General features: G+C 41.0%; 1 protein-coding gene across 2 annotated transcripts in view; it reads right to left on the bottom strand.

Annotated features, from left to right (window-relative positions):
* Nucleotides 1-17,509, bottom strand: part of SCP2 (sterol carrier protein 2) — a 51,826-nt gene extending 34,317 nt beyond the window's left edge. The window contains exons 1-7 of one of the 2 annotated variants that reach the window (XM_053244586.1): nucleotides 17,279-17,509; nucleotides 4,913-4,970; nucleotides 4,431-4,502; nucleotides 3,152-3,283; nucleotides 2,244-2,308; nucleotides 1,839-1,965; nucleotides 910-973 (exon numbers count right to left, since the gene is read on the bottom strand). In XM_053244586.1, coding sequence (XP_053100561.1) covers nucleotides 910-973; nucleotides 1,839-1,965; nucleotides 2,244-2,308; nucleotides 3,152-3,283; nucleotides 4,431-4,502; nucleotides 4,913-4,970; nucleotides 17,279-17,335 — 575 coding nt within the window. In that variant the 5' untranslated portion in view covers nucleotides 17,336-17,509. Of the gene's footprint in view, nucleotides 1-909; nucleotides 974-1,838; nucleotides 1,966-2,243; nucleotides 2,309-3,151; nucleotides 3,284-4,030; nucleotides 4,110-4,430; nucleotides 4,503-4,912; nucleotides 4,971-17,278 lie in introns of those variants that run through there. The other variant, XM_053244587.1, reaches the window with a different exon arrangement.
* Nucleotides 17,510-17,529: the final 20 nt, after the last annotated feature.

Raw genomic sequence — 17,529 nt, 5'->3', positions numbered from 1 at the left:
AGGCAGTGTTGTGCTTTGCCCAGTCCCTGAGGCTCCTTTAAGGGAAACAGAGCCCTCTTGAGCCCCTGCACGCTCTCGGAAGGTGTACTGGGAAGCATAGCTCTTCCCAGCAGGGGCGGAACCACCACTGCGCGGACGGGTTCCAAGAACCTGGGTCATGCCTCTCAAGGGCCACGTGGCTCCGTTTTGAGATGCTTAGCCGAGCGCCTGCTTCCCAGCCTGGCTGGGAACACATCTCCCTGCCTTTTAAAGCAGGGAGAGCCGCTGCGAACATGGCGCTGGCCAGGAACTTGCTTGGAAATGGGGGGCGCGGCCTGTTTCTGAGCAAAACCCCGCTCCCTTTGACGTCAGTTGAAGGGGACAAGGTGGGGGGTTGAGGTGGCGCGCAAACATGGGCCGCCTATGGCCTCCCTACGGGCCTGCTTCCCAGTGCTTTCTTCCTAGAGCTCTTAAGAGAAGGCTCTGTCTTTCTTAAAGGGACCTCTCATTACTGAGAAAAGCACAGTACTATACCGAGGTCAGCACAGTGAGAAATGGCTTTCACATGAAAGAGTTTTATGCCAGTGGCACCTGCTTGAAAAATAGTGAAGATCACTGAAGTAGGGTATTAAGGTGACAACCCTCCCTTCTTGTTTGTTGCTTCTGTTCACAACGATACCAGCCCTGTACACGGAGGCTCTGTTCAGCCATCATGGGCAAGAGCTATGTATATATCTGTCCTTCATGAATTTGTCTAATGCTTTCTTTTTTGTACAACAGGTCCATCAATAGTTAATGTCAGTCTTAAAAATGATGTTTAAGTACTCTTTTAGATATGTGTGTTTTTAACTTTGCTTTTTTTTCTGTAATGCAAAACTTTTCTCTTAGTCTTGATTCTCACAGCAGTTGTGTACAAAACACTGTACTCACGGATTGTTAGTCGAATGCTTATGATTCTTCCACGCAATTTTTGCAAAGTGTTCTGGTTTTGTCCCTAAAAATCAAACACAGCCTTACTGAAGAAGATATTAGTCTCACATGGATTGATTATAATCCATATAGTTCAAAAATTCTTACAAAAGCCTTACTCTAGCATAAAATGCTTCTGTTGAATGCTGCTTTCTTCATAATGTTTGTCCCAATTCAAGATAATAAACTGCATAATTTAATAACCATAGATTTTTAGTGATCTGCAAGAGCCACCAGATATGATATTAGAAGCAAAAAAGGGGGGGGGAAGCTATATTTCATGGCTTATCCAGTCAGGATAGCCAAACAAATAATAGGTCTCCAATAAGAGTCACATCCTATGACTTCATCTGTGTGCCTGCAAAAGTCTATGGACTGGATCCAAACTAGAACAAGCAGAAAGAGGCTTGCAGAACTGGCCTTTCCCACCCACCCTCGAAAAGCTGCTCCTGAAAGTGAGGCTGACATGTGGCAGAGAGAGCTCTAGAGAGAAATCCCTTGAAATCACACAAGGGCACCTTCTGTGAGCAGGAGCTCTGCTTTCATAAAGGTGTCTCTGTCCAATTTCGGCAGATTCCACACTTCCCTTGCAGTCTCATACATCACATGCCATCATATTAAAGAGTCTCTGAACCCTTAGAAGCACCTTTTGGGGAACACTGGGCGCTGTAATGGGGAGCAGGAGTCGGGAACATCCCTTTCCACAAGCTTCTTTCTGCTCACACTAGTTTGAATACAACTGTATGCCTCTGCAGATCTTTCTTCTCCAGGCAGTCAATGATGGCATATCATTCACGAGAACAGCCATATTCTTCCTATCCTTATTTAGAAAACAGAATGAGAATGCTTTTTTTTGCAACAGTAATATTTATAATGAACCCATGTAGTACCGTATTTCTCCATGTGTTCTTTGCCAGCATGTCCAAAGAACTGCGGAGCTATTGGAGCTGCTGCTAGGCCATACTTGTTTATCATCACTTCAACATGCTTGTCCATTGGATATATCCTGTCCGTGTACTGAAATTAAAATAGTTACACACATATGATATGTATCCATATCAGAGAGAGGAAAATATTGTGAGAATCCTCCCATTGGCTAGCATTCAGCCCTCCCCTGGGCTGCCATTCAAGAAAAATTGGAGACATCCATGAGAGTAAGCTGCAGTTGCCAAGAGCCCAGTTACATACTTGGCAAACCCACACCTTAGAACACAAGCCACTGAATTGCTGTAAGGAATGCCTCCTCCACCCGCCATTTCTCTCCTGCAATCAGTTCCTCCTGGCTAGATACTTACCATAACTGAAAGGGACCCTCTTGCCATCTTCTCAAATCCAAGAGCCAGGACGCAATTAGCTAAACCTTAAATATAAAGTTTTGGAGACTTATACTACTTATACTTAATGCTTTTAAAAAGCTGAATATTTAATCCAAACGGGAAATCTAACTTGCAGCAGGAAGGTTTCAGAGCCTGATCTGAATGAACCCTCCATTGTACCAAAAACTGGGTTTACAGCTCCTTCAGAGTTTTAAAGGCAGTTTTGTGATGTTGTGCAGGGGAGCTGCTTTTCAGCTGCAGACTCAATCCCTCCGTAAGTTTAAAGGCGCTTAGTGTTTGGAACACAATTAACACTTATGGTGTGGAGGGGAAGAGAAAGAAGGGGGAGAACACAAGTAATCCAAGTACAGTATCTTCATTGCTTGTGTGTGAGTGTGTGTGTACACGTACGTACACACACAGAGAGCTTAACTTTAAGCCATGGATTATTCTAAAGCTGCTCCTAAGTATCAGCAATAAAATACTGGAACTATGTGTCACTGAGGAAAGTTTTTATGACTAACAGTGGGCAACATGAACATAGGAAGCTGCCATATACTGAGTCACACCATTGGTCCATCTAGCTGAGTATTGTATACACACAGACTGGCAGCAGCTTCTCCAAGGCTGCAGCAGAAATTCTCTCTCAGCCCCATCTTGGAGATGCCAGGGAGGAAACTTGGAACCTTCTGCATGCAAGCATGCAGGTGCTCTTCCCGGAGTGGCCCCATCCTCTAAGGGGAATACCTTACAGTGCTTACACATGTAGTCTTGAATTCCAAGAAATCTGCCCATTAAAAGTGCTCTCATTCTTCCTGCAAGCAATTAAGGCTAGAACAGATAATGTTACGCTTATACTGACTTGTGGGGAGTAGTAAACAACTCACCTCCTTGTATTAGTTGTCTGGCCATAAACAAAGCAGTAGATCCAGTGGCACAGTTGTTGTTAACATTTATGACAGGAATGCCTGTTAGTCCCAAACTGTGATAAATAGCTCTCTGACCACAAGTTGAATCACCTTTATACAAAGAAAGAAAGTCACACAGCAGCATAATATTCTTCACCCCCCTGATGAATTTTAAGACCCTTGTACAATTTGTAAATGACTCAAAGCCCTTCTGTCATCTCTGGCAAATGCTTTTCACTTGTAGACATAGGTAGAATTTAAGGTGCAGAGAGGATTTAGATTGGTTTACCTAGATGATCTTATGTAAAAAAAAAAAAAACTGTTACAAGAAGACCAGGTTTTCCATTTGTTGCCAATCACTTGGGATTCTGGTCTTGTTTATTTTATTATCAAGCACTTAGCTGAGAAGTTTACACAAGCTCCAACAATTCCCACCCTTCTGGGAGGTGTTCCATTTACAACTATACAACATATTTCAATATTTTGGTATAGTTGTATAAACTTATCAGTTTTCCCTATACATCCAGCCTCTGCACTGAGAGGGGTGGAAAATCTTGTTTGGAGAGGTCCAGCTAGCAGTTAATGTGACAAGTGTGCACTGCTCTGAGCACTGCTTTCTATCAAGCCAAACCAATGCCTGAGGCAGCAAGCAATACATCACCCCCACTCCTTCCTCAACATTTCCCTTTCCCATTTCCTTCTCCACTTCCCCAATGTCTTCCTTCTCCCTAGAGAGAGATATCTGCCAGAGAGAATCTTCTCCAGAAGCCTGACCTGTCCCCCACTGCCCCCAACCTTTCCCTCCCCTGGCTTCCCTTCCCTGTCCCAACCCAAGACCCAATATTTCCCCCTCCTTACCTGATGGGGCGGGGCAGCAACTGCCATTGCTGCTCAGGCTCTTGCTGAAGTTGAAATCCCTCATGGAGGTCTCGTAACTTTCCCATTCTCCTTGCCTGCAGTATGAATGGAGCAACAGCAAGACTTCCTGTCACTTCATTCCCCTACCCACGGAGGCAGGGAGAGCAGGGAAATGAGAAGCCATGAGGGAAATCCAACAGAACTCTGAGCAGTGACAGCCAGTGGGCCTCTAGAGCACCCATGCAGCCACCTCCAACCCACTGCCTGAGGCAACTGCCTCACTGGGACTCATGGAAGGGCTGGCCGTGGTTGGTATGAAGGTGTTTGGGCAATTACTTTAACTCTAGCAGACATGGCAGAAGAACTGAGGCTTAGACCATTAAGAAATAGCATTACTTACCATAAACATAGCCCACACATGCCTGTTCCACAGACGAATAAGGAACACCTGCATCAGCAAGAGCCTTTTGACCTAAACATGTTCAAAGTTTAAATGAAGACATCTTTACCAAAAAGACCCAGCGAAAGATTTTGATAAACAAGCTAAACCTCAACAAACCCCAAGCATAGCTAAATTGGGGTGGGGGGGGGATGTTGTGTGGCTTGGCCATCATGCAAAAATTGGCGAAGGTACTTGACTGGTTGGAGCAGCTGCCACAGCTCCTTGCTAGCTGAAAAGAGCTGCACAGGCTTGCAACTCTTTGCCAGAAGCTACCGACATTGCTCTCAGTCATAGCAGCCGGCTCTGCAGTCTCCCAACCTTACCTCTCACTAGTGTCTTCTGTAGACAAGGGAGCTGTCAGCATTAAAACCTCCCAGTGCTGTATAGCACAGCCAAGTTGTGGCTCAGGCTGTAGACGTAACAGAATGGCCAACAATTACCTGCTTCCTTTGCCATGTCAGGATAATCAAATTCCTCACGGGTCTGAGGTTTTTCAAACTGTTAGAAAATAAGGCATTTTTAATATATATATATATATATATATATATATATATATATATATATATATATATATATATATATAAAAAATAATAATAATCCAAACATATTCTCCTCCAAGTCATACAATTTCAGATTATGCCATTCTACACAGTGAAATGTATAAACCTGGTGGCTGACATCCTAACGAAGAGTGTGCACCTTCTGGGACTATAGGGGTGCAAAAGGACCCTTCGCACAACTCTCCCTTTCCCAATATACTTCTGAGTGCTGCTTGTGCTCCAGGAGGGCTTTGCAAAGTCTGAAACACGTTGCTGACACTCAGCGATGCACAGAGCACTTCAGAGTGTAGCAGCAGCAACAAGTCTTAATGGTTCTTGCACAATGGTTCTTGCGCACAATGGTTCTTGCGCACAATGGTTCTTGCGCAGGAGCAGTTGCATGGAGGCTCCCGTCACACCACCACAGTCCCTTGAAGTGCACACACTTCATTAGTCAAAATGTGAGTCAGTATCTTTTCATCCCACAGTCGGCTTTTGTGTAACGAAATCCAAGATAACCAGTGATTTGTTGAATATACACAGAAATTTATTGAAGAGATTATACTGCTTTGGGGTTAATTATGGCAAAACCACACTTTAAAGTTAAAGCATAAGAAATGGGTTAACAAATCAACTAAGAAGGTGAGATACATATGCCAGAAAGTTCAGTAAAGTATAACATCAAGAATACAAACATTTAAACCACTATTCTAGACATTATTTTCTAAACCCTTTTACCTTACTAAACCACATCCACCATTTAACCCTTAAACGATCTCAATACTACATTAGGGAAAAGAAATATAAATGGCATATCTACCAGTCTTGGCGCTTCTTGGAATCTCAAGGAAAGAATGAACAGCAAATGTAATTTAAGTTAAAGAGAAGTACCAGAGAAAGGAAGAGTTCTAGGAAGCTAGTTAGTTTTCAAAGATGAAAAGAGAGAAAACGAGTCCTTGGAAATCCCCAAAACCCGGACTACTCTATCTTTCCTCATGGCTTATATTTAAACTTTAAGAAGCCCACTCAGCCCCTGCTGAGATTCTGGTTATTTCTATGGTAATGCAATTTAGACTCCCTGCGTTTGCTCAATAGTGACCTCCGACTTACCAAATAATAAATTTTCCCCAAATTTTGTGAGACTAAACAATTCTTAATTTGAACCAGTAGCTATTTTGGGAAATTGATGGCTATGTTCTGTCATTTAAAACTTGTCCAAGTGTCCTTTGACCAAGACCGATATACTCCATGGGTGATCAAGCTAATCCTGCTGACCCATCTGAAACATTTGATGACCTTCTGATGATCCTGAACAGAAACTGCAAAAACAGATATCCTGGACTTTGTCCATCTACTCTCATAATGCACAGCAAAAGACTCTTCCTACTTGTTATCTATTCACCATGGGCCTAGTACGCTTTGGCATATTAGAACCTTTCCCAGCAAACCTTGACTCCAACCATACCTGTCTAACAGAATGTATATTGCCAGGGGTTGTTGTTTTAACCTCTTTCATATTTTATTTTATTGTAATGTTTGATATTTCAAAAACATTAAATCAAAGATTATATCACTGAGAACAGTCCATATGGGTATACAGAATCCTGTACTCTCTTATTCCAGTACCAAACAAACACTATCCCTCTAGACACAAATTTATCTACTGTATTATCATCCCTGGAATACTTATAATATGGAATGCCTGGGGAATCCACTCCCGGAAGATGTCCATAGTTTGGGCTCGTTGTGGGCCTTCAAGAGGGCCCTAAAAACCTACTTGTTTGGCCTGGCTTTCCAAGGTTTGGAAATTGTTCTTAAGTATTTTTAATTGGTTTTTGTTTTAAATTTGTTTGTATATTGTTTTAAGCAGTTGGTTTTAAATGGTGGCTTTGGTTTTTACCCCAACCTGTTGTGTACCGCCCAGAGCTTTTGGATGGGGCAGTATAGCAATGTAATAAACAAACAAACAAAACAAACAATATGTGACTCTTTAGTCACAAATATCATGCTCCAAATATATTTTAACCAGTGTAGTCTTCTTTATAGCATTGTGTTTCCCATGCTTTTGCAATACAGACAGGGGCGTATCTATAATGGGGCAGGCAGGGCACGTGCCCTGGGCGCCACTTGAAGGGGGGCACCATTTTTTTAAAAAATTAAAAGATTTTAATTTAAAATCTTTAATTTAATTTAATTTAATTTAATTTAATTTAATTTAATTTAAATCTAATTAAAGGGTTAATTTAAAACCTTAAATTAAATTTAAGATTTAAGTTTAAAGGTTTAAATTTAATTTAATTTGCTACGAAAAACAAAATGGCCACCGCACATGCTCAAATGGCCTCTGTGAGGCCCTAGGCCATACCAGGCCTCGCAGAGGCCATTTGAGCATGTGTGGTGTCCATTTTGTTTTCAGTGGCCATTTTTAAAAATATATATTTTGAAAAACAAACTGGCCAAAAACAAAATGGCCACCGCACATGCTCAAATGGTCCCTGCGACGCTCTAGAGGCCAACAGGGGGAGGGGGAACCTTTGCAGACCCCCACCATGGCCTTTAGGAAGCCCCCTGAAGGGGCTACAGGTTAAAAAAAATTAATATGATATAAGTCACTGTACACATATTCAGATTGGCACTATGTACAGAGAATCAGGGCTTGTGAATACTGAGCTGAAACTTATGAGCTAGGATTGTATTCATTTGCTCTTACTTTGCTTCTTGTGATAAGTGAGTTAAATGTGATGTCTTAATAATATGACAATTAATGGTGAGTTTGTCTTTGAATCAGTGTGAAATCCTTAGTATTAAGGCCCACTGGGAGTTTCTTGCTCTCTTTCTCTCATTTTAACTGTCTTTCCGAAATACTAGAATATATTCCAAGCAGTGACACAGTTTACTCAGCATATTCTTTAATTATTTTCAGAGTATCTGGGAAAAGTCAAATTCTCCATTTATTTTTAAAACTTATGTAATAGCGATACTACAATGCACAGTAGAGAATTAGACAGGCACTTCTGTTTAGTTTTCCAAGTACACCTCCACATAGTATTTGGGTATTTCATGAGCTCCAGCATACTGAAATTTGTAGTTTTCCAGCATTTTTTGGTCTGGCTATGTCCACTGCTAAATAGTTTTTGAAATATTAAAAGTGTTGAGAATTTCTCTGGTAGGAGAAACCCTTTTTCATTATAGCACAGAGGCACAACATAGCGGAATTTAGTTAGGCATGTGTGTATGCTGAGAGTAAAGTAGCTTGGAGCCAGTTCATAGTTTCAAATATATATATATATATGGTATTTATTAGAGAACTCCATTCTAGATAGGAAAGTGAGGAGTTAGGATCTCTAATCTAGCTAGCTAGCTGGATGCAGATGGATTCTGCATCTCTGCACACATGGTGCAGGGGAGAGGAGCTTGCATGTTGCAAGGTAGAAGGAACAGGAAGAGAAAGGGAAGAGGAAGCGCAAAGCAAGAAGTAAGTAAGTTAGTCCCTAAGAGTAGCAATCTACTCCAAAGGGATAGTGTCAGAGCAGTAGAGAAGGGATGACCAATGTCTTGACCCTCTAGCCCTCTGAATCACTAGTCTGTCCTCCACTGTCTTTGAGACAAGAGACAGCGCAAAGTTCTTCACTTCCAACAAAAAGATTAATGAGCTTGACTTGTATTTTTCAGCTGATATTATGGTAAAGTTATCTGAAAGATGAGTGTCAGATATTTGGACAGGGGGCGCAATTTCAGTGCTTGCCCTAGGCGCTATTTAAGTTGTAACATTAAGTTATATGCCAGTCATTTCAGTAATATATTATTATATTACAGTTGTTATAAAGATGATAATAAAAGAGTATGATCAAAACAAATGTAAAATATTTACCCCAGAAGTCAGATACCTTCAGCAATGATCATCCATCAAATGATAAATACATTTCAGACGTAAAGGAGTAATTGTACTGTAACTTGTATAGGCTCTCTTTTAAACCAATACTGTACACTGACAACTCTCTTAACATTATTTCCCCATAACCACATCCATCCTTCTTCTGCAATTGGGTTTGGGAGTTGATGATCAAGCAACAAATTATACCGACATGCTATCAATCCTTTGCTTTTAACATTTTTCAACACGATCTTCCTGCATCTATGTTTTCTCTGAACACCCTATATTTTTAAATCAGTCAAATAATATTCCTATATTGAATATATTGAGAAAAAAATATTTCTTCCCCCCTGCCCCCACCCAATTACATCTGATATATCTTGATAAGACAAAATTTTGTTTTCATTCCACAACTGTGTGACTCGATAAACTGGTGTTTAATTCAATTAGTGACATCTCCTGATTGCACCAATTCTGGGCTTATTTCATCCCAAAATAATGATGTTAAGTGGGGAGAGAGCTAGACTTAACTTAGCTTTAAGTGGATACCATACAGCCAACTGATCAGCAATTAAGTTGTTACTGTAGCACATATCTTGTTTTCCCCAAGCATTATTACAATTCCATAGCAGCAGGCTAAGAAAATGATTTTTTTAGTTAAGATTCCTCAGCTTGAACTAGTTTATCTGGTACATTTCAAACAGATATAGATGCAAGTTTTACAATACAAACTTTACAACACAAATTTATATCAGGGAGCCTGATTTCCATTTGTTTTATACAAAACCTTTGTACACACTCTTGGTGGCTTATTTTCCCTGACATGTTCTAGGATGATTTTTGCCATGTTTTAAGAATTTGTTTTAAGAATTTGTTTTAAGAATTTGTTTGTGTGAGAAATTTAGATACAGACTGTCAAATGATTTAGAAAGATAAAGTCATTTGAAATCTCTTGGGTTTCAAAACAAAATCATATTTTTGGCAAGATAATTTTGATCACAGCTATTTTGCTAAACCCAAGAGATTTCAAATGACTTTATCTTTCTAAATCTTTTGACAGTCTGTATCTAAATGCCCAGATATCTTATTGACTTACTAGATGTGTAAACATGGTAGGTAGGTAGGTAGACAGATAGATAAAATAAAATAGGAGAGAAAGCTGTCACTTGTTATGAGGTGTGAATGGTTTGCTTGTGGTATTCCTATTCTATTCTAACCTGCAAAGCAGCCTCAAGAGCATGGTAGCATGCCGTGAACTCTGTGGAGCAAAGTTACTTTTACTCTGTGGCAATACACAGAGGCCAAGATGAAAAGCTGGTCTAAACAGATTGCTCTGGCACATAACAGCATTTCACCACTTTAGAATAAGCACCAGGAATATCTTTCCTCTCAAGAGGTAAAGTCCTCATCAACCAGGACTGGGACTAATTTCCGTGGTGAAAGCACAGCTCCCTGGTCTCTTTTTGGGAAACCTGTAAAGGGCTGCTCAACTTTGGCCCTCCAGCTGTTTTTGGACCACAACTCCCATAACCCCCAACCAGAGATTATGGGAGTCGTAGGTCAACATCTACAGGACAAACCAAAGCTGAGCAGCTCCACATTAAGATATGCTTATTCTGACAGGTGTTTGGATAGTTATTGAGAATGCTTTAGTTTTTAAAAAAATCAATTTTCTAATTTGTTCTAAATTGGATTTATTGTTTATTTTTGAATTTTTATTTTGCATACTGCCTTGCAAACATTTGTTGAAAGGCTGTTGATAAATACTGATAAAATAAGATGAAACAAAACTTGTGCCTACAGGTTTTGCTGCCAGTCTGTGTAGACAATACTGAGCTAGATGGACCAATGGTCTGACTTTATTTTATTTATTGTTAGATTTATATACTGCCTTTCATTAAAAACAATCCCAAGGCGGTTTACAAAAATTAAAACACATATAATAAAAATGAGTTTAAAGTATTTAGCTAAAAATATAAAAACAAATCTGATATTAAAATATATAATATACAAAGACAGAAAAACTATACATGGACTTGGTACAAGGCAACTTCCTGTGCTCCTATGATACTGCTGTTTACTCAATGGAGCACATGTCCAGTTTGGTTTCTGTGAGATCTACAGCATTCTGTTGCATTCTGCTGAGATACGATCCTCCCCATCTCTGGCAATTTTCAAAAACACCTGAAAACTCATCTTTTCACCCAAGCATTCTCAGCTTCCTAAATTTGGGGGGTTTTAATTTCTGGTTTATTTTAAAATTCAAAACCCGATTTTGGGGTTTTTAATCACTGTAATTGTTTAATTGTTTTAAAATGTTTTTAAATTGTTAATTGTTATGCTGTTTTTTAATTTGTTTTAGCTCTTTACTGTTTTAGTGGTTTGTTTTAATTGTAAACCTCCCTGAGCCATTTTGGAAGGGCAGTATACAAATCAAATAAATAATAAACAAACAAACAAACAATGTGCACACTCTCCCCTGCCAGCTTTATTCATCCAGTCACCATTTAAATTAAAGGATCTTATATAACCCAGAGGGGAAGAGAGAAGAAACATCTTTTGCAATTTATTGGGAAACAAAGTTATATTTAATTATTTTAATATTTATAGACCAGCTATAAATCCAAATCCTGGAACTACTCTGATACAACTGAGGTAGGCAGAAGTCCGGCTGGGAAATCTCCATGTGATCTGCAGTACCTCAGCAAAGGCTTCTGTCTCCCAAATGGTTTAATAACAAAAAGGCACTCGCTCTCTCAATTAGGCCACTAAAATGAAGGAGGTTTGGTGGAAAACCAGAAGTGTGTGAACTGTGAGATCATTTAGGATACTGAAGTCAAATTCCTGGGCTGGGCATGCACAGACATCTTGTTCCTTAATTCTAGGTCACTATTTGGCAGTTGCTCCAGTTGGTAGATCTCAGGGTTCTAGAAAACACAAGCAAGCTTGCCTGCTCCTACAGTACATAGACAACAATAAAGCAATACAACCTAAGCTGTTATCCCAACACACAGTGATGAGTGAGGGAAGGCAAGACCAGCAGGCAGAGTCTTTTAGGCTGCCAGACCTTCCAATTTTAAGAAAATTGTAACACACATGCCACTTGCATCACACCACTTCCAAAACACAGAAATTGCTGTGACATTAAGTAGGAAGGAGTGGGGAGACCCTGCCAAAGTCTGCTTTTCTTTATGCACGATGATGCTCACTAGACCACTAAAAATGATGCAGAACATATGTAGTTAACCCTTGGCCACACTGTCATACTTCTACTAAGGGAGCTTTGTGTATTTCAGTTCTAGAGTGGTTGTTGCGAGAACAGAATGAAGAGATTAATACAAAGTACAAGGGTCTGATCTTGTGTACACACACTGATTGGCTCTCTTTGGAGATGGGGAACCTCTGCGCAGATTATGCAATATATCTCTCAATAAGAATGCTGGTAATCTTTGCTGCAGCAGGAGGAATGGCATCCAATTTTACTCTCACATTAACACCCTGTCTGCAATAGTTATGGCCCAGGCCACTCATATTGGACCAGAACTCATAGCCCAGTGGGCCAGGCTGAGGCCTGTGTGTCTTTGCCAACAATTCCATTGAGAGATTCCCTGTTGCAAGGCCTCCTTTACTTCCTCTGACAGAATGCTTACCATGCTGATGTCACCTAGATGGTTTTGCCTTAGTCAAATCCATTGATTAACTAGCCTCAAACATGTACCCTTCTGCTGTTACATGTACCCTTCTGCTGGCCTATGGTAAACTCCAACTATCATTTAAAGAGGGGTGGGTGGTTTAATCTTCCAGATCTTCAGCTATATCGTTGGGTAGAAGGGGAGATACCACTGGGTCTTTCTGAAGCAACAGGTACTGGAGCCCCTAACTGGATGGGCTGCTCTTGGATCAAAGTGTCTCTGGTCTCTGACACAGTACATTTCCACAGTAATGTCCATTAGAGGAGCTTGGTTTTCACTGACTGATCAGCTCAAACATTATCCATATATTTACATTAGGCTAACACGAAGGGGCAACCCGTCACCTTAAGTGGCGCAGCGGGGAAATGCTTGACTAACAAGCAGAAGGTTGCCGGTTTGAATCCCCACTGGCACTATTGGGCAGCAGCGATATAAGATGCTGAAAGGCATCATCTCATACTGCGCGAGAGGAGGCAATGGTAAACCCCTCCTGTATTCTACCAAAGAAAATCACAGGGCTCTGTGGGTGCCAGGAGTCGAAATCGACCTGACAGCACACTTTACCTTAAGGGGCAAACCACACATTAAAGAAGGAGATGGACCCATGGCATGGCTCAGTTGGGCCAAATGGGATCTATATTAACTTGATCAGCTTATTACATCCGATTCCTATTTTAAACACTTCCAGATTCTTCAAGCTGAATATGTGCTCCCACTTGCTGCTGCATAGAAGTATCTGCAGCTGAAACATTGCTTGACAGTTGTGTTTGGGCTAGATGCAATAGGGGCATCTGAAACTCTTGGCCCAGTAAATGAATTAGAATCCCTGAAAACTTGGTCTAAAATTCATCTTTTCATAATTTCTACTCTGAAAGAAGCTATTCTTCCAAATCTAGATAACAGCAGATTAAAATGGGAATTGGAGCTAAGTAAAAAAGCAACACCAGCCCAGTGGAATTTGGCTTCAGCTTCAATAAAGACCTCATCAAGGGACCCGGGTTTGCAATGTCTACAGCAAACATTGATGTTTGGGGCATATTGGACCCCAGCTCATTTTCATGCATTGGGTATCGCATCTACTGATAATTGCTTGAGATCTGGATCCCAGGGACACAGCTAACAATACCACTTTTCAACAAAGGTTCCCAAAGTGGTTTACATAGAGAAATAATGTCTCTCTAAATATAAATATAAATATAAATATTTAAATGGGTCCCTGTCCCCAAAGAGCTCACAATCTAAAAAGAAACACAAAATAGACACCAGCAACAGCCACCGGAGGGGCTGTGCTGGGGATGGATCATAGGGCCAGTTGTTCTCCCCCTGCTCAAGAAAGAAAATCAGCCCTTTAAAAAGGTGCATATTTGCTCAGCTAGCAGGGGAACTTAGTAAACCCCTTTAGGGTTGAAATTTGTACCAGGATTAATATGAACCTTCTCTGCCATCCTACATATTCCTAGGGACACATGCTATATTTGGATGGATCTTACAGCCCGTGCCCTGGGCAGGGCAAGCGGGGCGATCACCTCCAGCCTCACACTCTCTCAGGCCCCACAGCCAGGCCCAACCACCCCTGCACTCCCCGTCAGCTGCTCCTCACCCCCCTCCTGCTCAGTATCCAACACACACAGTGCTAAGGAGTTCCATCGCCTCCATCCTCCTTTAAAAAAAAGAGAGAGGCAATCTAACTTCCCAGCCCCGCAAGCTGGATACTAAAAGAGAGGCACCCTTATTAAAGGTCCACCCTTATCTAGCATCAGGGCACATGCACGTCCCTGCTAGGAAGTCTGGCTGCCACTCTCCTTGCTGGAACAAGGAAGGAGGCAGTCAAGCTCCCCTTGCGCTGCGCTACCGGATACTCAGCAGGCAGGGGTGAGGAAAGGCTGCAAAGGAGGAGTGTGACCAGGGGTGCAGCTATAATTGAGCCAATGAGTTCAAAGAACCCGGGGCCCCAGCTCCTGAGGGTCCCCCAGATCCACCCCTCCCTATTTTCTTCGTTATCTCCCTCACTCCGAGGGGGCCGCTGGGGAGAGGGGTGAACTAGGGTCCCTTCTCCCCTAGCGACACCCCGGGGTGTGGCTGAGAACGAGTGCTGCTCACCCCCAGCCCTGCACACTCCTAGGGACAGTCCCCAGGTAAGTGGACCCCCACACACAAACAGAAAACATGGGCAATTAGGGCATTCCTAGTTTCTAAATGGCTTATCCCAAACACTAGAAGTGTAAGGCCCCATCAAATCAGAGAAATTGATTGAAGAAATGCTGACACAAGCATCACTTTAAGTGGCACAGCAGGGAAATATCTGACTAACAAGCAGAAGGTTGCCAGTTCGAATCCCCGCTGGTACTATATTAGGCAGCAGAGATACAGGAAGATGCTGAAAGGCATCATCTCACACTGCGCAGGAGGAGGCAATGGTAAACCCCTCCTGTATTCTACCAAAGAAAACCACAGGGCTCTGTGGCCGCCAGGAGTCAAAATTGACTTTAACACAAGTGGCCTCAGAGCAATCCACATATGAGAGATGAGGAAATCCAGAAAAAAACTGAGGAAGTTGTGCAGTAAGTTCCTGGAACTATATATGATCTTTTTTTCCCCCAAATTCAATTTTTATTGATTTTAACAATAGTAATATTATCATTAACAAATAAACAAAAGTGGACTTCCCGCACACATCTCTTCATGAATCATCAACTGTAAAATTTACCCTTGCTATAATAATAATTCAAAACATACATTTAAACCCTTACAAACACAGTTAATCTACCCAACCTGCAATTTTTACTAAATTTCAAACCCTGCTGTAAAGTCCATAGTAGGAAAATAGTTCTTTAGATACAACAAAAATGGTTTAAAATCTTCTTTAAAGCATTCTAAGTTTTGGTCTCTTATCAATGTTGTAAGTTTTGCCATCTCCACATATTCCAAAATTTTTATCAGCCAATCTTCTTTTGAAGGCAGTTCATTACTCTTCCATTTCTGTGCATATATTATTCTGGCCGCCGTAGAAGCGTACATAAAAAATGTTATATTACTTGTAGAAATTACACCTTGTGTTATTCCCAGCAGGAAGGATTCTGGCTTCTTAGGAAATGTCATTTTAAATATTTTCTTTAACTCATTATACAGGTGAAACTCGGAAAATTAGAATATCGTGCAAAAGTCCATTAATTTCAGTAATGCAAATTAAAAGGTGAAACTGATATATGAGACAGATGCATTACATGCAAAGCGAGATAAATCAAGCCTTAATTTGTTATAATTGTGATGATCATGGCGTACAGCTCATGAAAACCCCAAATCCACAATCTCAGAAAATTAGAATATTACATGGAACCAAGAAGACAAGGATTGAAGAATAGAACAATATCGGACCTCTGAAAAGTATACAGTGTACTGTGCTTGATTGGCCAGCAAACTCGCCTGACCTGACCCCATAGAGAATCTATGGGGCATTGCCAAGAGAAGGATGAGAGACATAAGACCAAACAATGCAGAATTGCTGAAGGCCGCTAATGAAGCATCCTGGTCTTCCATAATACCTCATCAGTGCCACAGGCTGATAGCATCCATGCCACGCCGCATTGAGGCAGTAATTGCTGCAAAAGGGGCCCAAACCAAGTACTGAATACATATGCATGCTTATACTTTTCAGAGGTCCGATATTGTTCTATTCTACAATCCTTGTCTTCTTGGTTCCATGTAATATTCTAATTTTCTGAGATTGTGGATTTGGGGTTTTCATGAGCTGTACGCCATGATCATCACAATTATAACAAATTAAGGCTTGACTTATCTCGCTTTGCATGTAATGCGTCTGTCTCATATATCAGTTTCACCTTTTAATTTGCATTACTGAAATTAATGGACTTTTGCACGATATTCTAATTTTCCAAGTTTCACCTGTATATCATATCCCAATAGGCCTTAGCCTTCCCACAGGTCCACCACATATGAAAAAAAAGTACCTTCAGAATGTCCACACTTCCAACATTTGTTTGAAACATTTTTATACATTAGTGCCAATTTTTTTGATGTCAAATACCATCTATACATCATTTTATAATTTTTTATAAAAAATTATCCAAGAGGCATCTGGAACTATATATGATCTAGATGCCTCTTGGATAATTTAAAAAAAACAAAAAACATTTTATATCCCACTCTTCCTTCAAGGAGCCCAGAGTGGTGTACTACAGGAAGCAGGTCAACTGTGCAACTTCTAGTTACAAATCAGGAGTGCACAGAAAAACATGATGTATTTTTTTCTTACTTTTATATTTGCTTGTGCTTTTTTATTTCTCTTCCTTTTTAAAAGGAAACAAACTTTTTTTTTTTACACTTGCTTATAAGTTTATGTCAGAGGAGCAGGATGGGGAGGTAAATGGGCAAACAAAGGTGGAGGGAAAGAGAAGCTGGAGATGTTTATAAAGCCACAAATTTCAATAAAATGTTATTATATTATAATTATATAATTATAATATTTTTTTTAAAGGATGGTGGGCCAGGCTTTCTTAACCTAGCCTATCTCACAGCCTTCTTTCGGGGATGAACATTGCCCTGAGCAATTTGGAGAAGGAACAAGATAAAGAGGAGAGAGATCGACACAGGCAGACATATCAGGGAAAGGTGCCCGCCCCCGTGCAACTCTTCAGAGGCACTGGAGGTCTGAAGATGCCCCAGGCTAGTACCATCCAGTACCTTGGTCATGCCGACTCCCACCACAAACACCTTCCTTCCTAATAGGGTCGGAGCCATCGATGCTGCTTGCTGCTGCTGCTGCGGAGTATTCTGCGGGGCGGTGTGTTATTCCGCTGTACTTGCGATCGACACACGTTCGAATTACAAGTGCCCCGACAAGAGCCAAAAGCAAGAAGCCAAACCAAAACAGTCTCACAAGCACTGACTGTCAGAGAAGAATCCGACAGAGGCAAAGGTCGAGGGAAGGGGCG

This window comes from Hemicordylus capensis, chromosome 4 (assembly GCF_027244095.1).
Source record: "Hemicordylus capensis ecotype Gifberg chromosome 4, rHemCap1.1.pri, whole genome shotgun sequence".
Classification (NCBI taxonomy): Eukaryota; Metazoa; Chordata; class Lepidosauria; order Squamata; family Cordylidae; genus Hemicordylus; species Hemicordylus capensis.
This window is presented reverse-complemented; position numbering and strand designations above follow the sequence as displayed.